This window comes from Eptatretus burgeri, chromosome 4, assembly GCF_056783735.1.
Source record: "Eptatretus burgeri isolate ZD-2024b chromosome 4, Ebu_testis_v1, whole genome shotgun sequence".
NCBI lineage: Eukaryota > Metazoa > Chordata > Myxini > Myxiniformes > Myxinidae > Eptatretus > Eptatretus burgeri.
This window is the reverse complement of record NC_140964.1, coordinates 123,916,536-123,943,164: the sequence shown is the minus strand read 5'-3', so window position 1 is coordinate 123,943,164 and position 26,629 is coordinate 123,916,536. Positions and strand designations below refer to the sequence as shown.

Here is a 26,629-nt window from a genome sequence, read left to right as displayed (position 1 = left end):
GGCCCACCGCCGTCGCCTTCCGCCAATCGTGATCACGGGGCGGAGCCATCCGCAGCCCTGTCCTGTGACGTCACGGCCAGCCTCCAGGGACTACTAAAAGGGGTTTACGCAGACACACTTACCCTATCCCGTGTCCCTATCTAATTACGTGACAATTATCATTTCCCCCTTGAAGAAATGAACATTTACTAGACAACTTATCACCACTGAATTGCGACTTATTACATCGAGATCCTGGTAAACTCGAACAGCATGGCATACCTAATTAAACATCCTAATTACCCTTTGAATGCATACCCCCCCCCTCAAACGTAACAATATATATATATATATATATATATATATATATATATATATATATATATATATATAAATATATATATATATATGTATATATATATATATATATATATATATATATATATATATATATATATATATATATATATATATATACAGTATACACACATATACTGCATTACCACAGAGACTATATGGATATATTGTTACAGCCCGGGGTTTGAGGTTCGCCACAAGTGGAAGCCCTCGGGTTCCTTCCGAACGCCCACTCCTGAGACAACCCGCCGAGGATAACTCCGCAATCCGGTGGGTTGCTAGGCAAGCACCAACGTCAATTAACTCCGTCAACTCCAACGGGGTTATCCGTCGGACTCCGTTTGCCCGAGGAGGTGACTAAATTAACCGAGTTTTGTGCCCTCAGTGCACACCCGCGTTACTGCCAAGCGATACACTGGCTAACGAGTCGAGCCAAACGGTGGAGTGCACTTCCCGTGTAACTATACTTGCACACGATATCGTGCATATGAGATGTGCTGCACTTCATTGCATATGGGAAAAGCGTTGCACTTTTTGCCATGGACATGCATGTGAGAAAGCACTGTGTTTCACCACAAATGTACCAAGCGTCGTGCTTTGTGCCACAAATGTGTGAAATGCAAGTATGAAGAATGTGGGAAAGCAATGAGGTGCCGGTACGGAGGGTCAGTTGTTTCTGGTGAGCGATAAGTTTTTGGGGATAAATAATAAAATAATGAGTTGATTCGAATGATGAGGAAGACAGACGCACCGAAGGATGAGAATAAACCTGCGGGGTTGAAAGAAATACCGATAGGATGAAACAGGGGTTGTTGAATTAAGGTTTGGTGAAGGGGATTATTGGTGGATTGAGAAAGGCAAAGGGGGTACACACCGATGGGGTATTGAAAGGAAGATTGAACGGCAAGGAGGGGGTAGAGAAGACATCACACCAGGGAAACAAACTAACCTCAACACATGCTCTCACCCCCCCCCCCCCAAAAAAAAAACACCCCTTAGATCAGGGGCAAAAGTCTACCCACACATGGACTATTGAAAGAACTCATCCTCGGGTCACCTATGTGTCCACGTATGCTCTCCGCTGAGGGTACATTTCCAAAACCGTCACATTGTGTATATCTCATATATATATATATATATATATATATATATATATATATATATATATATATATATATATATATATATATATATATATATATATATATATATATATATATATATATATATGAGCCTGGTGTTGGCGCAGTGGTTATGGTAGCGGCTTGGGATCCAAAAGGTCCTGAGTTCAAGCCCCGTTGGGCCACTGAATTAATACACCAGGGGGTTGACTCAACCTGTCATCTTTCCGAGGTCGGCGAAATGAGTACCAGTATACTGGGCCGGTGTATACCCCAGTTAAAATAGGTGTACCATATCCCTGTGTCGTAAGAGTCGACCAGGGTTGCGTCAGGAAGGGCATCGGGCGTAAAAAAAAAAAAAAACATGTGCCAAATCACAATGCGGATCACACGGATGATCCGCTGTGGCGACCCCGAACGGGAGCAGCCGAAAGAAGAAGAAGATATACACACACACACACACACAAACACAAACACAAACACAAACACAAACACAAACACAAACACAAACACAAACACAAACACAAACACAAACACAAACACAAACACACACACACATACACTGATGAACCAAAACATTATGACCACCTGCCGAATATACTGTTGGTCCTCCGTTTGCCGCCAAAACAGCCCTGACTCGCCAAGGTATGCACTCCACAAGACACCTGAACGTGTACTGTGGTATCTGACACCGAAACATGAGCAGCAGATCCTTCAAGTCCTGTAAGTTGCGAGGTGGAGCCGCCGTGGATAGGACTTGTCAGTCAAGCACATCCCACAGCTGCTCAATCGGATTGAGATCTGGAGAATTTGGAGGTCAGGGCAACACTGTGAACACTTCATCATGTTCATCAAACTCACCACTGCTGCCGGGAGCACCCCACAAGCCTTGCCGTTTCAGAGATGCTCTGACCCAGTCTGGCCATAACAATTTGGCCCTTGTCATATTCGCTCGGGTCTTTACTCCTGCCCATTTCTCCTGCATCGAACACATCAACTTCAAGAACTGACTGTTCACTTGCTACCTGACATCCCCACCCCTTGACAGGTGCCATTGTAACAAGAAAATCAATGTTATTCACTTCACCTGTCAGTGGTCATAATTTTTTGGCTCATCCGTATATATATATATATATATATATATATATATATATATATATATATATATATATATATATATATATATATATATATATATATATATATATATATATATATATATAAATATATATATATATTGTTGTGGTTGAGGAAATTCGCAAACCACCATTCAGGTCCCGTAGGTGAGATATCTCTGTAAGTACATGTGTAGTTAGCCCATACCCGTTGTTTAGAGGGAATAAATGTGATTCATTCGGGCTGCGACCCTTTAAGATAGCCGTTTTTCTGTTCTATCTTTATTTTGAACCAACCACGTCTCAACCGCCATCACAGAACAACCACCAACCGCAACGCCGCTTCACAACAACAACGCCAACAGCCACAACCTTTACCTTCACAGCTCGCTCCCGCAAACATCGCATCACCGCCATTCCAAGCGTCGCCATGGCCATGGACCACCACTTTAAACCCTCCACCACCTTCGCCTCTCCTTCTGCGGCCATTTCCGTACCGCTTGTGGGCACCGAGCGTCAGGCTGTCCTGGACTCGTACAGAGCGCGCGCCGAGCCGCGGGTACAAAGTGCGGCCTTTCCGAGGAGAAGTCGGATCAGGAATGATACATGCCCACTTCTGATCCGTCCAATCAGCAAGCGCGGGGCGATTTGGCCCCGCCTCCAGGCGCGTCGGAGTAGAATCGATCTATGCAAATTCGAGGATCAGGGGAGATTCACGCCCCTTTTTCTCCGTCCAATGGGCGAGCGTGGCTCCACCCCCGAGCTCGTTCTGATCCAGAAATTTGCATATGGGTTTTCCTACACCACTATAAAGCGCCGAGCGCGGGGCGAATTCAGAGGGAGTTTTTCGGTCAAGGCGAGTTATAGAAGAGTTGAGAGTTTTGGGTCGGAAGCAGTTGGTGGCAGTCGGAGTTGGAGAGGAGTTGGAGTTTGAGTTGGAGAAGGGTTGGAGGCAGTCGGCTGAGGAGAATTGCGGAGGGGACCGGATACCTCGGGTCCGAGGCAAGGAAGACGGCGGTCGGCGACAAGGTCGCAGTGGAGTCGCTCGTCGCGGGACCCAAGCAAGCCAGCTATATTCTTTCCCCAGAGCATCAACAATTCCCCCCTCCCCCCCCCACGCTGAGAAAGTGCGAAAAGGGGGCCGTTCCCACCCCACTCCAAGCAGTGCCAACGAAACCCGCAAAGGAGCGCGGAGTCGGGGGGCATCGCCGCCACATTTGCGGCTCATCACAAGACACGGGTCGGCTCCACCCGGTCTCGCGGCCCACAGGCCCTGTCTGCCTCCTTGTCTTTGAGGGTGGCCCTTTTCTTTTGCTTTTGAGTAAATGTGTTGTCGGCGCCATCTGTAAAGTAAAACTGTGTAAGTGTTGCCGTGTGCTCGCGTAGTCGGTAGTCGATCTGCATTGTTGTGTTTCTTTTATAACATCTCCTGCGGGAGATCTTCTGCTCCTGCGGGAGCTCGCCTGCGGGAGTGAAGTCCCGGTCCGGAAACGCACGCGGTGGATTTGCCGATCCCGCGGACGGACAAAGTTTAGGCAGGTAAACGGATTTGGACCGGACGGGTTCTCCACGCGGGCGGGTGTTAAGCTCCAACGGGAAAAGCACATGTGTTCGCGTGGGGAACCCCTCGAGACGTGAGGCTTTTGTTTTTTTTTATGCGCCGGGTGACGTCATGGCTGCGTGTATGGTTGGAATCCGGCAGGAGGGTGAATCCCTGCGGATGGTACCGTCCAAGAGGGACGAGGGACGCGAGCAGCTGCCATGGCGTCACGCCACAGGTGGGCAGCTGTGAGTTGCCGCGCTGGTGCTGCGCAAAAATTTTTTTTTTTTTTTTTTTAAATTAATGAACAAAAACAGCAAGCCTCGCTTTCGGGCGAACAGGATTCCCTGGGCAAGGGGTGGAAGATCCCCTTGGCCTGGGCACAGGATGACACCAGTTAGGGGGAAGGGTTAGTTTCGTTAGACCGACTTCATGGGGCAGGGGGAAGTCCTCAAGGAGTCCGTGGAATGGATGAGGTAGAGGGTTTTAGTTCAGATTTAGGATTGGGAAATGATTTTTAGAGATTTGGAGACAGTGACAGACTTTGGATGTGTAGAGGGGACGTAGCTTAGCGATGTAGTGTTAAAAGGAACGTGCTGTAGTGTAAGGGACGACGTGGGAGCACGAGTTAGTTTGGGGAGGTAGTTAGAAGGATGGCAGAGTTCAGTGGTGTGTGTGTTGAAGAGTTGGTGAGTTGAGTGGAAAATGTGCTTGGTGAGTGAGTGAGGCCAGCGGGTCTGTGTGAGTGGAGCGAATGTGGAATGCATGGTGCGATGAGTGATTGGGGGGAGGAGTGACTCCCGCCCAAGGGACCCCGGGGTCAGTTTCATGTTAGTTAGTGGGTTAGTCAAATTTACAAAATGGAGGTCGTTTTGTTGTTGGTGGGAGTGTAGGCTCGATACCCATTTGGAGGGGTGCAGGAGCCCTGTTGACGGGCTGGGAGCGTGGCTGCGAAAGGTGAGTATCGCTGAGTGGGGACCCCGGGCACCAGGCTAGTCGGCCGTAGTGGGCCAAGGGCCCATGGGGGGCCGGGATAGCGTAGTGGGCATGGGTGCGCCCGCTTGTTGCGGGGGCCCGGGGCGCCGTTAGCCGCGTGGGCAGTGTTGTGGGCACGGGTGACTCCGGAAAGGGGCCCGGGAAGCCAGCCTACCACGTGTGCATTTCAGGGGAGGTGCCATGGGGGGGCACTCCCTGGTGTTTAGGGAGCTGGTAGGCTTGGAGACAGTGTAGTGCCCGGGGGTGCCATCGTAGGGGAATCGGCAGAGGATCGTGCCTGCCAAGGGGAGCCACGCGTCCCAGCCATGAGACCGTGTGAGGGCACGGAGAGAAAATTGGGGGCGAGGCCCGAAATTGTGAGGACACCAAAACAGGCAACGGGAATCTGGGTTGTAGAACCAATAGTTTAAGCGCGAGGCGCTTGTTGAAAGCCCCGGGGTAGTTTAACAGTTAAATGGTTAGGGTAGATTAGGAAGTGTACCCCTCCGCACCATCCATCCCCTCGCTCTCGTTGTGGGCCGCTGGACCCACTTTGTGTTTAAGATCGCTTAACTCTGGGGAGGCCATCCTGAGGCTTAGATTGGGCCTCGACACAGGACGCTAGCTCTCCCTCATTCCCCTCCGGGAAGGGAACGTAGGGGTTGGGAGTAGGCTTGGGGACGATAGGTTCGCCGAACAAGGGTGATGAAGGGGGTTAGGGGACGAATTATAGTGGGAGAAAGGAAAAAAAAATTAAAAAATTAATTGGGGCAAAATTTGTTTTGGACAAATTAAGGGGGTGGGTAGGGACAGTGACAGGCAAAGGCGATAGGTTGGGAGGGAGACCGTAGGGTAGGTCCGAGCCCGCCTTCCGAGTGGCCAGCACCACCGCACTCCCTCCACCAACCTCCACTGCAAGGCAAAGGCCGGCCCACTTCATCGGCAGCTGTTGTTTTGCTGCAAGGCCTGTGCCGGCTGGATCGTCTGCAGCTGCTGTGCTGCAAGGCCTGTGCCGGCCGGATCATCTGCAGCTGTTTACTGCAAGGCCTGTGCCGGCCAGTTCGTCTGCCGGCTGTGTTTGCCTGCAGCGGCCTTGTTCTGCGGGCTGTGTTGCCTGCTCACCTTTGCCATGCCATGCCCACTGCCCCAGTTCACCAGGCCCGTTCAATTTTGCTTTGCCCCCCCCCCCCCTGTTCATTTCCATGTGCGCCAGGATCAAGGCAACAGTTTGCAAGCTGGGAGAACTGCCCTGTTGGCAGCTACAACACGGGCCTGCAGTGGCGGCCTGTGCACCGTGTTTGCGTCCATGAATCCATCCATCCATCCATCCATCCATCCATCCATCCGTTGTGCTCATTGCGTGTGCCACTTGATATGGCACGGAGACTGCGTTTGTGCAGCGAATGCACCATTGTGGTTCACTCCGCTCAGTTCAAAAGGGAAAGCCTTGGACTGCTTGTGAGCAGCCGGCCACGTTCCCTGTCACCTGCATTGTTTGAGCCAGAGACTGCATGAGAGCAGCCTGGCTCCCTGCTAACTGCTTTCTTTTTGCAGAGTCCATTGATCCTGGGCCATGGTTTAGTGTAAAATTTGTAAGTTAAGGTTAAGATGTACTGTACATATGAGTGCGCCCCCGGCATGTCTGTCTTTGCGCCGGCAATTTTATTTAAGTCGTCTGTGTGAGTGAGTTTGTTTAGTTAGTTACTCAGCCCTCAGGTTATTTATTTTGGGGACACGAATACCATGAATGTCGCACTCAGGGATCCGTAGATAAAACGTACTAGGGGAGAACTACACATGATGGCACACGAGAATTTGACGACTCCGGACGAGTCTGTAAAAAGGGGAGGGGGTAGTGTGGTTGAGGAAATTCGCAAACCGCCATTCAGGTCCCGTAGGTGAGATATCTCTGTAAGTACATATGCAGTTAGCCCAAACCCGTTGTTTAGAGGGAATAAATGTGATTCATTCGGGCTGCAACCCTTTAAGATAGCCGTTTTTCTGTTCTATCTTTATTTTGAACCAACCACGTCTCAACCGCCATCACACAACAACCACCAACCGCAATGCCGCTTCACAACAACAACAACGCCAACAGCCACGACCTTTGCCTTCACAGCTCGCTCCCGCAAACATCGCATCACCGCCATTCCAAGCGTCGCCATGGCCATGGACTACCACTTTAAACCCTCCACCACCTTCGCCTCTCCTTCTGCGGCCATTCCCGCACCGCTTGTGGGCACAGAGCGTCAGGCTGTCCTGGACTCGTACAGGGCGCGCGCCGAGCCGCGGGGACAAAGTGCGGCCTTTCCGAGGAGAAGTCGGATCAGGAATGATACACGCCCACTTCTGATCCGTCCAATCAGCAAGCGTGGGGCGATTTGGCCTCGCCTCCAGGCGTGTCGGAGTAGAATCGATCTATGCAAATTTGAGGATCAGGGGAGATTCACGCCCCTTTTTCTCCGTCCAATGGGTGAGCGTGGCTCCACCCTCGAGCTCGTTCTGATCCAGAAATTTGCATATGGGTTCTCCTACACCACTATAAAGCGCCGAGCGCGGAGCGAATTCAGAGGGAGTTTTTCGGTCAAGGCGAGTTGGAGAAGAGTTGAGAGTTTTGGGTCGGAAGCAGATGGAGGCAGTCGGAGTTGGAGAGGAGTTGGAGTTTGAGTTGGAGAAGGGTTGGAGGCAGTCGGCTGAGGAGAATTGCGGAGCGGACCGGATACCTCGGGTCCGAGGCAAGGAAGACGGCGGTCGGCGACGAGGTCGCAGTGGAGTCGCTCGTCGCGGGACCCAAGCAAGCCATCTATATTCTTTCCCCAGAGCATCAACAATTCCCCCCTTCCCCCCCCCCCCGCGCTGAGAGTGCGAAAGGGGGCCCCGTTCCCACCCCACTCCAAGCAGTGCCAACGAAACCCGCGAAGGAACGTGGAGTCGGGGGCACCGCCGCCACATTTGCGGCTCATCACAAGACACGGGTAGGCTCCACCCGGTCTCGCGGCCCACAGGCCCCGTCTGCCCCCTTGTCTTTGAGGGTGGCCCTTTTCTTTTGCTTTTGAGTATATGTGTTGTCGGCGCCGTCTGTAAAGTAAAACTGTGTAAGTGTTGCCGTGTGCTCGCGGAGTTGGTAGTAGATCTGCATTGTTGTGTTTCTTTTGTAACATCTGCTTTTGGTGCATAATTGTTGTAATTGTATATGTGTGCTTTCCGTGTGCCGCGGAATAAATGTGAATGATGTTGAACTGTTTTTCCCGTTTCACTTCGTCTTTTCTTTAATTGAATCTCCATCTTGCTTCACGTAAAGGGTTGGTAGTGGGCTTAATACGCCCGATAATTAATCGGAACCGTCGAGGTCGACGATAACACCGCTCGGTTATTCTGATAGTACGGAACGGGTCGCTTCAGTGGCCCGTGTCCGGAGTCGACCTGCGGCGAGGTGCGATCGCCCGGTCTACCCTCCGTGTGGGTACTTCGGTAGGTCGAATTTGGCGAACAACCCTATCCCACGCGGGGGGCCGATTGGCACGATCGTGGTGAGGCCGAAAGGCCCACCCGTGACTAGTTCCCGGTGTTAGTCCGAGAGGGTCATGACAGAATTGTCCGTCCGGTGGGCGACGTGCCGCGATTCGAGTTACTTGGCCGCTCGCACGCCGGCGGGCGTGAATTCGCAACAATATATATATATATATATATATATATATATATATATAAATATATATATTTTTATATATATATTTATATATATATATATATATATATATATATATATATATATATATATATATATATATATATATATATATATATATATATATATATATATATACATATATACATATATATATACATACATATATATATATATATATATATATATATACATATACATATATATATATATATATATATATATATATATATATATATACATATATATATATATATACATATATATATATATATATATATATATATATATGTATATATATATATATATGTATATGTATATATATATATATATATATATACATATATATATATATACATATATATATATATATACATATATACATATATATACATATACATATATATATATATATACATATATATACATATATATATATACATATTTATATATATATATATATATATATATATATATATATATATATATATATATATATATATATATATATATATATATATATATATATATATATATATATAAAGCTCTGGAAAAAAATTAAGAGACCACTGCAAAATTATTAGTTTTTCTGGTTTTACTATTTATAGGTATGTTTGAGTAAAATGAACATTTTTGTTTTATTCTTGAAACGACTGACAACATTTCTCCCAAATTCCGAGTAAAAATAGTCATTTGGAGCATTTATTTGCAGAAAATGACAACTGGTCAAAATAACAACAAAGATTCAGTGTTTTCAGACCTCAAATAATTCAAACAAAACAAGTTCATATTCATTTTTAAACAACACAATACTAATGTTTTAACTTAGGAAGAGTTCAGAAATCAATATTTTATGGAATAACCCTGATTTTCAATCACAGCTTTCATGCGTCTTGGCATGCTCTCCACCAGTCTTTCACATTGCTGTTGGGTGACTTTATGCCACTCCTGGTACAAAAATTCAAGCAGCTCGGCTTTGTTTGATGGCTTGTGACCATCTATCTTCCTCTTGATCACATTCCAGAGGTTTTCAATGGGGTTCAGGTCTGGAAATTGGGCTGGCCACGACAGGGTCTTGATCTGATGGTCCTCCATCCACACCTTGATTGACCTGCCGTGTGGCATGGAGCATTGTCCTGCTGGAATAACCAATCCTCAGAGTTGGGGAACATTGTCAGAGCAGAAGGAAGGAAGTGTTCTTCCAGGACAACCTTGCATGTGGCTTGATTCATGAGTCCTTCACAAAGACAAATCTGCCGGATTCTCGCCTTGCTGAAGCACCCTCAGATCATCACCGATCCTCCACCAAATTTCACAGTGGGTGCGAGACACTGTGGCTTGTCGGCCTCTCCAGGTCTCTGTCTAACCATTAGACGACCAGGTGTTGGGCAAAGCTGAAAATTGGACTCATCAGAGAAGATGACCTTACTCCAGTTCTCTACGGTCCTATCCTTATGGTCTTTTGCAAACCTCAGCCTGGTTCTTCTTTGCTTCTCATTGATGAAGGGCTTTTTTCTGACTTTGCACGACTTCAGCCCTGCCCCTCGGAGCCTGTTTCGTACCGTCCTCGCCATGCACTTCACCCCAGCTGCCGTTTGCCATTCTTTTTGTAGGTCGCTTGATGTCATCCTACGGTTGTTGAGTGATATTCGAATGAGTTGGTGGTCATCCCGGTCAGTGGAAAGTCGTTTTCGCCCTCTGCCAGTCTGTACCTTTGTTGTCCCCAATGTCTGCTGCTTGACCTTCTTATTAATCGCCGTCTTTGAAATTTTAAGGATGGAAGCAACGTGACGCTCACTGTATCCCTCTGCCAGTAAAGCCAGAATTGAACCCTTCTTTTCCTCACTCAAAACTTTTCTTTTCAACTCTTTTGGCATGGTCAATAGTTATTTTGTTGATTCCAATTACTTTTGAGGCTCAACTCGCACTGTTTTTGCCATCCAGCTGGTCCTATTGCAAGAGGATAGTGATGACCACAGCAGGGGTTTTTATACTTTTCCTTGTTAAATAAGATTCGGTTCAGGTGATCACGTAATCAGTACCTGACTAAGTAGAATGAGGTGTGCCTGTGTTGGAATTCAACAGACACTGGAATGGAATGCCTGCCATACATAAAGAGATGCTGAATTATTTTTTGTTGGAGTGGTCTCTTATTTTTTTCCAGAGCTGTATATGTATATATATATATATATATATATATATATATATATATATATATATATATATATATATATATATATATATATATATATATATATATATATATATATCTATCTTCTTCTTCTTTCGGCTGGTCCCGTTCGGGGTCGCCACAGCGGATCATCCGTATGATCCGCATAGTGATTTGGCACATGTTTTACGCCGGATGCCCTTCCTGACGCAACCCTGGTCGCCTCTTACGACACAGGGATATGGTACACCTATTTTTAACCGGGGTATACACCGGCCCAGTACACTGGTACTCATTTCGCCGACCTCGGAAGGATGGCAGGCTGAGTGAACCCCCTGGTGTATTAATTCAGTGGCTCAACGGGGATTGAACTCAGGACCTTTTGGATCCCAAGCCACTGCCCTAACCACTGCGCCAACACACCAGGCTATATATATATATATATATATATATATATATATATATATATATATATATATATATATATATATATATATATATATATATATATATATACACATATACATATATATACATATACATATATATATATATATATATATATATATATATATATATATATATATATATATTGTTGTGGTTGACGAAATTCGCAAACCACCATTCAGGTCCCTTAGGTGAGATATCTCGGTAAGTATATGTGTAGTTAGGCCCAAACCCGTTGTTTCGAGGGAATAAATGTCATTTATTCGGGCTGCGACCCCTCTAGATAGCCGTTTTTCTTTTACTATCTTTATTTTGGACCAGCCGCCATTACTACCACCACCAACCACGTCTCAACAGCCATCACACAACAACCACCAACCGCAACGCCGCTTCACAACAACAGCCACGACCTTTACCGTCACAACTCGCCCTCACAACCATCGCATCACCGTCATTCCCACGCCGCTTGTGGGCACCGATACTGGACTCGTGCAGGGCGCGCACCGAGCAGGGGTGCAAAAGCGCCGGCCTTTCCGAAGAAAACGGATCAAAAACGACTCACGCCCACTTCTGTTCCGTCCTATCGGTGAGCGTGGGGCGATTTGGCCCCGCCTCCAGGTACGTTGGAGTGTGGTCGCTATATGCAAATTCATGGATCAAAAAGCATTCACGCCCACTTTTCCTCGGTCCAATTGGGAGCCAGTTAGAGGTGAAGGGTCGGAGGTAAAGGGTCAAAGGTGAAGGAGCGAGGCCACGGGGGATATAAACGACCGCGTTCGTCAGTCAGAGGAGTTGTCGGTGGAGCTGAGAAGAAGTGGTAGTAGTCAGAGTGAAGGGGACGGAGCTGTAGAGAGGTGGCGGCGGCGAAGGCGGTCGAGGGGGTGCTCGTGTCGGAGTCGGGGAGCTGCGGAGGGAGAGGCCGGCGGCGCGACCGAGGTCGTGGTGGAGACGCTCGTCGCGGGACCCGAGACAGGGAGATATCCTCCTTCCCCCCGAGCATCAACAACCCCCTCCTGTTTCCCCCCCCCCACGCTGAGATAGTGCGAGAAGGGGGCCCCGTCCCCACCCCATACCAGGCAGTCCCAGCGAGGCCCGCGAAGTCGGGGCGCCAGCGCCATTTCGCGGCTCATCACCAGACGGGTAGGCCCGACGCGGTCTCGGCCCCAGGCCCGCCTCATCCTTGAGGGTGGTCCTTTTCTTTTGCTTTGGGTATATGTGTTGTCGGCGCCGTCTGTGAAGTAAAACTGCATAAGTGTTGCCGTGTGCTCGCGTAGTCGGTAATAGATCTGCATTGTGTTTCTCTTTTATATTTGCTTTTTGTGTAATATTGTGTTTCTTCTTCTTCTTTTACATTTGCTTTTGGTGTATTATTGTGTGTTTCTTCTTCTTCTTTTGCATTTGCTCTTGGTGTAATTGTATATGTGTGCTTTCTGTTCATCGTGAAATAAATGTGCTTTATGTTGAACTGTTTTCCCGCTTCGCTTCGTCTTTTCCTCAATTGAATCTCCATCTTACTTCACGTAAAGGGTTGGTCGTGGGCTAAAACGCCCGATAATTAATCGAACCGTCGAGCCCGACGATAACACCGCTCGGTTATCCCGATAGTACGGAACGGGTCGCTTAAAGTGGCCCGTGTCCGAAGTCGACCTGCGGCGAGGTGCGATCGCCCGGTCTACCCTCCGTGTGGGTACTTAGGTAGGTCGAATTTGGCGAGCAACCCTATCCCACGCGGGGGGCCGTTGGCACGATCGTGGTGAGGCCGAAAGGTCCACCCGTGACTAGTTCCCGGCGTTCATCCGAGAGGGTCACGACGGGATTGTCCGTCCGGTGGGCGACGTGCCGCGATTCGAGTTACGTGGCCGTTCGCACGCCGGCGGGCGCGAATCCGCAACAATATATACATATATATATATATATATCTATATATATGTATGTATATATATATATAAATATATATATACATATATATATATATATATATATATATATATATACATTATATATATATATCTATATATATATATAGATATTTATATATATATATATATATATATATATATATATATATATATACATATATATATATATATATATATATATATATATATATGAGGCCCCGTGAGGAGGAGTGATGTAAGCGACATTTTTTAATGATATGATGATGATAGGCTCGGATGATAGGGTCAGGGTTAAAAGAGTGCTCTGTGGCATTAACTCCAAAATGGCTGATGTGTCCCTTACATCACTCCTCCTCACGGCCCCTCATATATATATATGTACATATATATATATATATATATATATATATATATATATATATATATGTATTTATTGTTTGTCTTTTGGCTGCTTCCGTTAGGGGTCGCCACAGCGGATCATCCGTTATGATCCGCATACTGATTTGGTATAGGTTTTACGCCGGATACCCTTCCTGACGCAACCCTGGTCACCTCTTATGACACAGGCATAAGGATTGGGTTTCACCATGATTCTGGGCTGCCCGACACCCTCTCATAGCACGTCCCAGCGCAGAGCTCCCGTCCTCAAGCGATCCTTCAACCCAAGCCTCCGAGTCGCCGGATTACAGGTGCACGCCACTATGCCCGGTTATATACATACACACATATATATATATATATATATATATATATATATATATATATATATATAAATATATATATATATATATATATATATATACATACACATACACATACACATACACACACACACACACACACACACACACACACACACACGGCGCTATCTCTCAATGGTGAAGAATTACTTTAAAAATTCTCGAAGTCGTATCCAGATCCGGATCTTCACCAAAATTTAATCACTTTGGCCTTGTCGCACATCCAACCTGCCCACACAATTTCATCCGGATCCACCCACAACTTTTTGAGATATCCTCCACACAAACAAGCAGACAGACAAACAAGAAGATGACATCATGCAGAGCACGATACTTAGAAAATGCATAAAATAAATTTGACCTCAAAAATATCTGGCTGGTTGAATTGAGTGACCTGAAATATAAATCCTCTTCAAATTTCAAGTCAAGGCATCCAGAGCTGTCCATTACATACAAACAAACAGACATACAGACAGACGGAAACCCTGAGAAAAACGGTAGTCTCGCGACCACCCAACACACAAACACACAAACAAAGGGAGGCGATCAACATACTTGTCAAATAAATAAATAATGATTTTGCCAAGTACCAAACAGACAGAAAGGGGTGAAAACATACCCTCCTTCACCTTTGATGGTGGAGGTAAATATATCTGTCTTCGCTCACAATGAATAACCCGATCAGCTTCAGAATCAATTGTGAATCACAAACTCTGATATTTTTGTGTTTTTTTTTTAAATCAATAATGAAATTCTGTCTCATTCAAATTAAAGTAGAACGAGGTTTTTTTATAAACGGAGAGTTTTTATTTTCTCTCTCTCAATCCAGTGCAGTGCTACATGTAGTACGTTCTTTTGGATAGAGCTCAGAATTGATCATCAAATTGTGACCCTTAATCAACCAATGGTTCACACATCTTGATTAATGTGTTTGCAAGTTCGCTGCATCTTCCCGCACACTAAAACCGAGTGAAGTGCATTTGAGAATGACAATGAGCACGCGCAGCTGAATATATCAATTGTTGCCATGGCAATACTCTGCATACGAATTTTTATAATGTTGTGGATGGAAATACTAATTTCCATCTTTGTGGATGGCGAATGCAGGGAAATTTGCATTGACAAAAAACATGTTCTGAATGATTGCCATAACCATGGTGCTGATGCAGAGGTCCAACTGTGTATGTAATCATGGAACAGGCGGACATGTAAATATGCACTGTAACGCTCGTTTGCCACTGGACACAATCTGTAAACAATAAATGTTTACGACTTCTTACCACACTCACTGTACATCATCCATTAACGACAAAAACCCACAAAAAAACAAAAAAACCACCAGCTCCCTCAAAGAACAATCGTGCCATGCAAGATCACACGGTGTCCCATTCTCTTGGGTCGTTTGACCATCCGTGAGGAGAGCGAAGCTGCACAGGTCGTCCTTTTTGAGTGTACAAAATTTTCGCGTTCCATCCCAATAAGAAAGTACTAAATATTTACATCAGTGAGTGAGTGGTTATCTTCGTGTGCGCTGCATCGGAAAGCCTTGTGTGTTTATTTCTCTGTCACGGAGGAAGTGACATCATGACTTCCTTCGCCCATTGGTCGGACAGCTCGCCCGACTCCGCCCACAATCAAAATCTTGTGCCGCCATTTTGTGAAGCAGCGCAGGCCTCAGGCCTTAAACCTCGGGTGGCAGGCCATGGCCCAGTGCAATTGGAATAATCCCAGTTAAATGATCATGGTTTATTATGTGTGCACATAGGCAGTGCGTGTGATTTTGCTTCATGTCTGTACACCAGGTGAGTTTTTTTATTATTTGTGGGATCAATCGTGATGGATGAGTAATCACCAAGCATGTATTTACACATCGCGATGAATAAAGGGATGAGCAAATTGTTTAATTAATGAAGGCTTTTGAAGGTAATTTTAGTTTTCGCCTGATTATCCAAGGCTGAATAGTCTGCAATTCAAATCAAGGGATGAGCAATTTGCACCATTTTTATACGCCCGACATATATATATATATATATATATATATATATATATATATATATATATATATATATATATATATATATATATATATATATATATATATATCGGGGTGTATTATGTGATACCGGTCGTCCGTCCGTCCGTCCGTCTATCTCTGTCTGCCTGTCTGTCTGTCCGTCCGTCCATCCATTCCTGTCCGCACTCTCACTCCCAAAGTTTTCAACTTTCACGTTTCATATTTGGTACATAGGTACAGACTGCGGAGACGGTGTGTCGCGACATACGTTCGTCTTCTAAAGTGGTTGCCATGGCAACCAGGATGCTGTTTTCCATGTTGTAGCACAATTCTGTGAATACCTTCTTGTTCGGGCGTATATTGTGCTCACTTGAGCTCTTGTTTATTATTGTTATTGCAGTTGTTATTTTGAAGAACACATCTGTTGAGGTAATATTTGTGACGAAAGCCTGGTGTTGGCTTCACGGTTCAGGTGACTGGCTCAAGTTCTTAGGGTCTTGAGTTTGAGCCCCAGACATGCTGTTAAATATAATCAGGTGGTTTGATTCAGCCTGTCATTCTTCAAATGTCAACAAAATGAATACCAGTTTAGTGTAAACATGGGGACTCTGTATCTGCAGCACAGCTGCCCTCCCAGCAATGATGACAACAACAGTCACAGGCTGCATATGTAACATAATATTGTGTGTGTGTGTGTGTGTGTGTGTGTGTGTGTGTGTGTGTGTGTGTGTGTGTCATTGTTTGCTATCTCCACACATGGGAGGGTTTCAGGAGATGGAACAGAGACTTACCGGGTCTCAAAGTATCCACTTGTGTCATTGGTTGTTGTCTCCATATGCGAGTTTGAAAGGGTGCAATGGAGCCTCCCAGCTATCAAACTATCCATGTGTCAGTTATGCCGTTAAGTATATGTGCAGACAGAACCCCTCCTTGTGTGTAGTGGGAAATTGAAGGGGTGCGTTGCGATGTTTTTTTAGTTAGGGTAATAAATCTTTTTCTCCCATCCTCCATTGTGATCCACGGTATCCGAGCGCTTGCAGCCTTCGGTTCACTGGCAACACCGTACCACGATCCACCTGTTGTCTCTGGAGGCTCGTTTTTCCAAGACAGAATCTTCGCTGTCGCAGTTCCGATTCGGTTTCTCCAAACGCTCCAACTCTTTCTTGACGAGTCCACACGCGTGGAGTGGACGGGACTCGCCGGTGCCTGGCCGAGGCCCCGCCCAGAAAGTGCGGACCCATGGAGGCCCTGTCCAATCAGGGTGGACAGTGGCATCGGCTTCACCAAGGCTCCTCCCCGCTGAGGAAGGTCTATAAACCACGACACCATCCTCAGTCTTGAGTTCTTTGGTGGTCATTCATTCAGTTCTTTGGGAGGTCGCTCGTTCTGTGCTTGGAGGTCGGAGAATTCATTAATGAGTGCTTGGAGGTTGGAGTTGGTTGTAAACGAATGGGTTCCCGCTGTTTGTCCCTGCTCACATCTCGCCCCGATGGCCCGACTACTGGCCCCGGCCCACTCGAGCTCCTCCATGGACCCAAACTCCACACGGGCGGCTGTGGACCTGACTGCACGACTGTTGGCAGGTGCCGCACCATGGAGCATTCCTTTCCCCGAGACTCAGGTACTCGAAAGAACTGCGACCTCAGCCCGCCTCCCTCCCTGGCTGCAAAGTCCTTTGCCTTCAAATGGGTTTATTTTGTCTGAGTGTGTGGCGCCAGTCTAATAAGTAGAAACTGTATGTGTTTTCGATCATTGTAAATTTTGCCTGTATATTCATGCATAAGTCTGCTCTGTGTCTTCTTTTGTAAGTTGCTGTAAATTGTCGCACTACATCTTCTTTCTTTCTCCTGCATAACAACCCCAATAAACCTGTTTCTGTGCCACATAAATTTCCTCATTTATTATAAATAAATTATTGTAGAAATGTTCCCAGTTCGTTTCCGTTCTTTCTTTCATTGGTCCAGCATGGTTCGGATCTGAGTTTTAGCCGGGTCTTTGTTCCCGTTAATCTGCTCATCCTCGCTGACAAGGCTTTGGCAGTTCCGCTCGACCGCACCCGAACCGGAGTTGGTAGTCGGTAGTTGGAACTCTACCGCAGTTGGTAGAGTGACCCGGTTCGAGCAAGACGTGCCGAGGGTGTGGTTCCCCGGTAGACGACACTGTGTGGTGAATTCGGTAAATTGGTTCGAGACAAAAAGACCCTACGCTACGCGGTGAAGGTATTGGCGTCCACTGTCGGTTAGGCGACCCGCCGCCTCACGGAGTTATCCGTGAGCGACGGCCTACAATTCGGGGAGTCTGGTGGGAGACAACGTCACTTCCCCCACCTCGCGGTCGTTCTCGCCACCGGTCCCCGGCCTGCAACAATATATACACATATATATATATATATATATATATATATATATATATATATATATATATATATATATATATATATATACGTGCATACATATTTTTCCATTCCAATAACACTATCGCTGTCTGTCCAACCACTTTTCCGGTTTCGATTATACTCTGGCTGTCTCTGATGGATAAAGCAACTCGTTTTGGTTGTCTTTCTTCCTCTCGCTCCACACTGGATGACTCCAACCTTCCATCTCCCTCTGATGCTCCCCTCACCAATCCTATGTCCCTCCCTATAATGTCTTTTCATGCAGTCAAAAGAATACTCCTCTATCTGAACATAAACAAGGCCGATGGGCAAGATGGCATTCCTCCCCTTGTCTTAAAGGAATGTGCTTCAGAACTTGCACATGTGCTTGCTCGTTTGTTTCATTTTTGTTTAAAAACCCAAACTTTTCCTCTCACCTGGAAGCATGCCTTAATACAGCCTATTTTAAAGAAGGGGGATCATTCAAACCCTTCCAACTACCATCCTATTGCTCTGACTTCAACTGTTTCCAAAGTCTTTGAATACCTTCTCAATTCCCATTTTCTCAAGCATCTTGAATCTCACAGTCTTCCATCTGACCACCAATACGGCTTTCATAAGGCAAGATTGACAGGTAATATCCTTTCTTACATTACAAATGTCTGGGCCTCTTCTCTGAGAGACTATGGCGAATCCTTTGCTGTAGGCCTTGATATCTCAAAAGGCTTTGAGAGAGTTTGGTATCGGGGTCTGATATCCAAGCTTCTCTCTTTCGGCTTTCCTCCTTCACCCTGCTCTCTCACATCGAGCTTTCTCTCTGACCGATCTATCTCCATAATTGTTGATGGTTCAACATCTCCCTCCTTCCCTATCAACAGCAGTGTACCTGAGGGTTCTGTATGTGTGTATGTATATATATATATATATATATATATATATATATATATATATATATATATATATATATATATATATATATATAAATAAACTTAGAACTCAATTTTCATCTCATCCGACCACAGAATATTTTCCCTCATGCTCTCAGAGTCTTTCACGTACCTTTTTGCAAACCGCAGGTGTGCTGTCATGTGCCTTTTTCTCAGGAGTGTCTTCCATCTGGCCATTCTCCCTGAAAGCCAAGATTTGTGAAGAGCTGCAGAGACTTGTTCTTCCTGCAGGTTCTCCAAATTCAGCCAAGGAACTCTGTAGTTCTGTCAGAGTAGTCATTGGGTTCTTGGTCACCGATCTGACTAAGGTCCTTTTTGTCTGGTTGCTCAGTTTGGTCGGATGGCCAGCTGTAGAAAGAGGCTGGGTAGTTCCATATTCTTTCCATTTCCTAATGATGGAGCTCACTGTGTTCTTATGAACTTTCACTGCACGAGCAATAGTTTTATACCCTTCCCCAGATCGATGCCTCCTCACAATTCTATTTCAGAGTTCTACGGACAGTTCCTTGGTCTTCGTGGTATAAGTTCTGCTCTGACATGCACTGTCAACTGTGGGACCTTCTATAGAAAGGTGTGTTTCTTTCTGAATCATGTCCAATCGATTGGCTTGGCCACAGGTGGACTCCAATCAAGTTGTCGAGATATCTCAGGGATTACCAAAGGAAATTCGATGCACCTGAGCTCAATTTGGAGTGACATCACAAAGGGGTTGAATACTTTTTGATGAAAGACATTTCAGCTTTTCAATTTTCATTAATTTGTAAAAAAAAATATCGATAAACATGTTTTCACTTTGTCATTATGGGGTATTTTATGTCGATGGGTAACAAAAAAAATTAAATTTCATCCATTTTAAATTCAGGCTGTAACACAATAAAATGTGACAAAAGTCAAGGGGTGTGAATACTTTCTGAAGGCACTGGATGTAAAGGGTATCCATGAAGTCATTGCACAACTTTGATCTTTTATAACGTTTTATGTCATCATGTAGAAACAAACTGTAAATGGAATATGAAAACATAATTCAACAAGTTTTCTTTTTCAGGAAGCAGCAACAGTCAATGGTAAACGTTGTAGAATTTCTTTGTTCCTAAGCTACGACAATTCATTCTTTCACATATCATATCACCTTGTACCAGCAAGATGAGGCTCCCTGCCACTATACTTTCAATGTGCGACGGTTCTTGAATGATATCTTGGCAGATAAGTGGATCGGTAGACGTGTCTTGATTGCTTGACTTCCTCGTTCGCCTATTACATGTATGGTGCCATGCATTGTGCCACGACATGTTCCCATTGGAATATATTTTATGGGGCTATGTAAAACTGTGTTTACTCATCAAAAACACATTTTTGTTTGAACTTAGGGTGAGATTACAAATGCAATTCATGAAATTACTCAGCAGCAACTGGAAAATGTTTGTAACAAGTTGGAAAATCGGATTGAACGATTTAGTACGAAAGTTGGTGATTCTGGTGAAGCCTAAAACTTAGAACTGCATTGAGTAAATACGTGATGAATTATGCTTTCCTGCATCATTTATAGTTTGTTTCTACCTTGTGGACATCAAAAGTTATAAAAGTAAAAAGTTGCATAAGGACTTTATGGACCAATGTGTGTGTTGGTTGTCATCTCCATTTGCGGGTTTCAGGCGGTGGGAAGAAGTTCTCCCAGAACTCAAAATCTCCACCTTTTTGGAAATGGATCATCAGTCATGAACAAAATTGTCAACTAGTTCATGAATCTTTGTCCTTCGCCATTAGTCTCCCATGCTTTATGCGCAGAATACGCTTTGCATTGGAGGATGATTTCCTTCTCCTCTAAACTCCAGCTCTGTTCATTTCATCTCCTCCGATTTGTCTGGAGGTTAGTAGTTGTTGGTTGTCGAACAGGTGGCACCTTTATAGCTTTTAGCTTTTAGCTTTTGGTGTGGAACGCTGTTCTATCATGAGGCAGGGGTCCCCTTCCTCCCTGGAGAAGGTGCAGTCATTATCCTTTTCAGCACACATTCCGACTGCTCAGTGTGGCTGCCGCACAGACTTAGGCCTCAGCATACGAGGGGTCTGTGTCCCTTTCGTCATTTTCTGCCATTTTTTTTGGTGTGTGTGTGTGTGTGTGTGTGTGTGTGTGTGTGTGTGTGTGTGTGTGTGTGTGTGTGTGTGTGTGTGTGTGTGTGTGTGTGTGTTGTTACGGTCACCGAATTCAGACCAATGTCTCGATCCCAATCTTGATGAACCACTGTTACGGTTGTGACCACAGGGTGAAATCGAGGTCAAGTTCGCCACCCACACGATCACCAATTTAGTGACGGATCATCGAAAGAGACCACATGCCATCCGCCGGGAAAGCTGAATGGATCTTCAGTTCATTTTTCAGTTTACAGTTAGCTCGAACGAGAATCTGTTGCTCAAGCTGGATCGTCCGTCTCAGAGGATGGGCCTGCGCGGTGGCTGAAACGATCCAGCGGTGGTTTTAGGAAGCCTCCTGTGAGGTTATGGTGCCAATTTCCCAGAGTCATGCTTTTTTAACCATGCTGGGGGGGGGGGGGGTTAATAGTCCAATGACGAACCCAACACTAATTCAGGAATTCAACAGATTTTATAAATGGGGCAGGGGAGATTAGAGAAGAGAAGCATGTATTTACAGACAGTATTTCATTATAAATGTACAGTACTGCACTATAACAATTCAATACAATAATTATCACCCCCACCCCTCCTCTTCTTCTTCCGGCTGCTCCCGTTAGGGGGTCGCCACAGCGGATCATCCGTTATGATCCGCATAGTGATTTGGCACAGGTTTTTTTTTCCACCGGATGCCCTTCCTGACGCAACGCTGGTCGCCTCTTACAACATAGGGATATGGTACACCTATTAAAACCGGGGCATACACCGGGCCCAGTACGGCATATAACGGCTTTTCAAACTCAACGAACTGCTTTTGCAAAAACCTATGTGGATAACGAGTTTTTCCATGTGCCACCCCCCCCCCCCCCAAATCTGTGGTGAAGTTAACTGTTGTGCTGAAAACACCTTGTACCTAAAGGCCTTTTGTGTGCTGTGATATAAATATTTTATGAACACAAATACTGTACGCCTTATGCTAAACATTTAATCATGAAATAACTATACTACATTACCCCTTTTAACACCTTTTGCATCCCCACAACAATATGTGTACCGGTCATATATATATATATATATATATATATATATATATATATATATATATATATATATATATATATGTATATATATACATACACACACACACATTAGACATAATGAAAAGCACTATACAATCATTTAATTGTGATTGATCTCTTTCATATAAGATCCTGTTCAGATTAATGACTGAACAATGTGGTTGTTTAAAATTTTCAAACGTTTGTTTGCACGTACTCTGTTGTTTCTTCAAACCCAATTTGTATTGCATTTTTATTTCTGCCTCTTAATCATAATGAACCCCCTAAGCTGATTCCCCATCGATTGAGTGTCGTGAAAGAAACATGCTGATGTTAAAACCACACATAATTTGTGCCTTGTTAAATCATGGAGGCCTTCGAGGCTGCATTTTTTTTGTAGTTTGAGCAAAGCACGGCACGGCACGGCATCATATATGCAATAGCTTGTTGTCCAGGCACCCTTAATCAGTCATTGAGCAATGACTTCCAATAAATATAACATCCTTCATGTGCAGAGTATTTACCTTTCACCTGACTATGGCTGAATTAGGTCTGACCAAAACTGCTGTTTGAATGTTTGTCAGATGGGGAAATTTAATTAGCCCTTATTTCTACAAATGGACACTAAAAATCTCACAGTAACTTTCACAAAAGTACACCATTGGGAAATTATCCCATAATTTGTTTTTGCTTTTTTCTGTCGATTGAGATTATGGTTGTTCCCCTTCACTCCATTGAGATCTTTCATGATCTGCAATTTCCCTGGTGGTCTCAGGACGCTTCATGCATCTCCAACGAGAGATCAGATCAGAGTTTGTAACGTAACTAACGAGAATGGCACCCGGTAGAGCGCACACCTCCGACAAGCTGATTAGTTTACATTTTATATCCCGCTGACAGGCCTGATCTGGATTAGGACCTGAACTTAAATTTAAACTGCTTGTTCTTGTCAACGAACCAACTCATCCACAAGTTTCGTTCGAATCCATCCATGACTTTTTGAGATATCCTGCTATATATCGGTTTCACCCTCTCTCTCAATGGTGAAGAATCACTTTCAAAATTCTCGGATCCAAATCAGGATCTGAATTGTGTCACCAAAATCTACTAATTTCGGACGTGTCACATACCCAACCTGTCCATCAAATTTCGTCCAAATCCGTCCACAAATCCGTCCACAAATTCGTCCAAATTTAGATATTCTGTTCACAAACAAGCAGACAGGGGTGAAAACATAACCTCCATCCACCTTCAGTGGTGGAGGTGATTACACAAGACCCACAACAGCCTTTCGGCATGAGGAAGAGAGGAATCGGGCACCAACAACATCGTCGGTTTCATAAGTACTTGTTCTCAAATAGCAACAAAGTTCAACTGCCTGGCAATCTAATGCACTTGGAAAATCCAACACAACCCTGACTATCTGCATTCAAAATCTGCAAGTTGAAATAGTGGGGCAACTTAGCTAAATATAGCATAACAATTTTGCATTTTGTGAGGAAAGCACCAAATTTGGCACACTAGTAGCCTATCATATTATGAACAGATTTGGATATTAGGCCATCTCAAATTCAGCCGCTGATGGCTGTGTCAGCTATTTTCCACTGGCATCAAAAATTTTGAGATGGCCCAATATCCAAATCTGTTCATAATATGATAGGCTACCAGTGTGCCAAATTTGGTGCTTTCCTCACAAAATGCACAATTGTTACGCTAAGTTGCCCCACTAAAATGTAAATATTCCCATTGTGTGTACCAGCCATTCCTGCGGGCTCTCAATGGATCACTTGCCCATCAACTGCAGCAGATAACGGGTTGAATAATGTATTGATTCGAGAGCATGGCAGAGAAAGCGTTTGGTCTGTGAAACATTTTTACCTCCAAACTCAATTTTACTAATCACTCAGCAAGCTAAAATAGCGAAAAGGTTTTCCAATCGGCACTCCCATCCATTGAGCAGATTGAGCACGAGATGAATGGGAGGGACGTCCAGGGAAAGTGTAATGAATTGACTGCCCACCGCATGTTCATGTCGATGCCAAGTCATCCCTCTAATGGAATAGGATGCGGGCCTTCGGCTACCGTTGCACCTGCGATTTCTTCACACCCGTCCCTTTCGTACAACTCTCCCGCTCTCCTCGTCTGGATACAGTGGCCTTTTGTACCCGTGGTATTTTAACCTGCTCCGTGGCATTCTTGCGGCGAAGCGAACAATGCCCTGGCATACAACAAATGTCCACCGATCTGCCCCGGCATGCGACACATGGAGTTTGTGCTCACAGAGTCACAGCAAGCACGCTTTGAATCTGAATTTTGAAAAAGGAAGGGTATTCACATTATAATTGTATTATTCTCACGAATGATCACTTGCAATTTGGAAGCAATTTTATATTTTCTTGAACATTTCCTCCACTGCGGGCGATGTTTAACTTTATGTTCAAATATTGCAGAAGCAATACTTGAATGTGTTTAAATGATGTGATCTCATGATAAAGTGAATGCTATTGTAAATTTTAGTGTCTTCTTCCTTTGTTTTCTACAGATCGTCCATTGTTGCCGGCACATCCTGTCCCTACTAGTTTAAACGGTGAGAAGAGTCCCATTCAACGAGTTTGCAACATTTGGACCACAGGCCTGTTGTGACTGGCATGTACTAATTACAGTTTAATTAAGGAATGAGTGAAGATAACTTGGACAGGGACAATCTTTCTTCACGTGACTTTTAGCCCTCGATTTCCCTTCTCAACGGCAATTACTTTGATCTCTGAACTATAATTATTTTGAGTTCATTTTTGACCTCAGAAGCTTATTTGGCCCCAACCAGACATTTCCTGCCTTTCTTCAATTCAAACAAATTAATGGGTTTTTATTGTTGTGCCTGAGCTGAGAATTCCATTAAAAAGAAATCCTTGCTGCAGTATTGCTAACGTAATGGGGAAGAACAACTGATTGTAGCTGGAATGTCAATCTCCTCTGAAAGTGGTGTAATGATCAAACGACTGCCATTGAGCTTGGAGCATGGCCTAAATAAATATAATAACATTATCAATATTGCATGTTTGACCCTGATGATGAGCATTCTAAAAGGCAACACTTATAAATGACCTATATAAAAGAGAGGATGCTTTAGGATAAAAAGGGGAAGGAAGAAAATCACGGGAGAAAATGTTGGGAATGAGAATGAATCAAGAGTGGGAAAGGAGGTCGTTGAAGTTAAAGTTTAAAGGGAATTTTGCGACGATTAGATCAGCAATATGTATGTCTGTCGATACCACAGGCTGTCGTCACGTCCTTTGTGGATTTGGTGCCGTCTGTGAGAGCAACCCCCTAAACTGGGCGCAGCGTGGACGATGTGTGTGCAAGAAGCCAGCGTGTCCCCCGAAAGTGGCACCCGTTTGTGGCTCTGACCGTGTTACTTATTCGAGTTCATGTGAACTAGAACGGGCACAGTGTCACTTCCAGCGCCGGATACTTGTTCTGGCCTACACTGCCTGCGGTGAGCTACCTCTACATCTATTACATCCACTTTGAGGTTTTCTTTTGTGGTTCTCATTTCACTGCCATCTCATTGACTTCTTTATCTCTATTTTCTCATTTTTGGTGGAAGAAAGAAGCCAATATAAAGATGACAGAGTTTCTGATCACTATCATTGCTGAAAACACACTTTGAGTTCCCAAAACCTTCCACCCTCAATGCCTGCTCCCCCTTCCTTCCCTTTTCTCTCCCAACCATACCTTACATCCTTTTTAAATCCATCATGTGAACTTCTTTCCTGAAAAATATTAATATTCCTGACAAACCATCCCACATCTCCCATCCCCTACAAAAAAATCTTCTCTCTCTCTCTCTCTCTCTCTCTCTCTCTCTCTCTCTCTCTCTCTCTCTCTCTCTCTCTCTCTTTCTCTTTCTCTTTCTCTTTCTCTTTCTCTTTCTCTTTCTCTTTCTCTTTCTCTTTCTCTTTCTCTCTCTCTCTCCTCTCTCTCCTCTCTCTCCTCTCTCTCCTCTCTCTCCCTCTCTCTCCTCTCTCTCCTCTCTCTCCTCTCTCTCCTCTCTCTCCTCTCTCTCCTCTCTCTCCTCTCTC

At 44.8% G+C, this 26,629-nt stretch overlaps 1 protein-coding gene across 6 annotated transcripts in view; it reads left to right on the top strand.

Moving 5' to 3' along the window:
- The window catches only part of AGRN (agrin), a 155,669-nt gene that overhangs the window by 19,684 nt on the left and 109,356 nt on the right, over positions 1–26,629 (top strand). For all 6 annotated transcript variants that reach the window (XR_015056767.1, XM_085876127.1, XM_085876125.1 and 3 more), the window contains exons 3-4: positions 25,090–25,134; positions 25,825–26,043. Coding sequence is in view for 5 of the 6 variants with exons in the window: in XM_085876127.1 (XP_085732253.1) it covers positions 25,090–25,134; positions 25,825–26,043 (264 nt within the window). In the remaining variant the exon portion in view is untranslated. The remainder of the gene's footprint in view (positions 1–25,089; positions 25,135–25,824; positions 26,044–26,629) is intronic.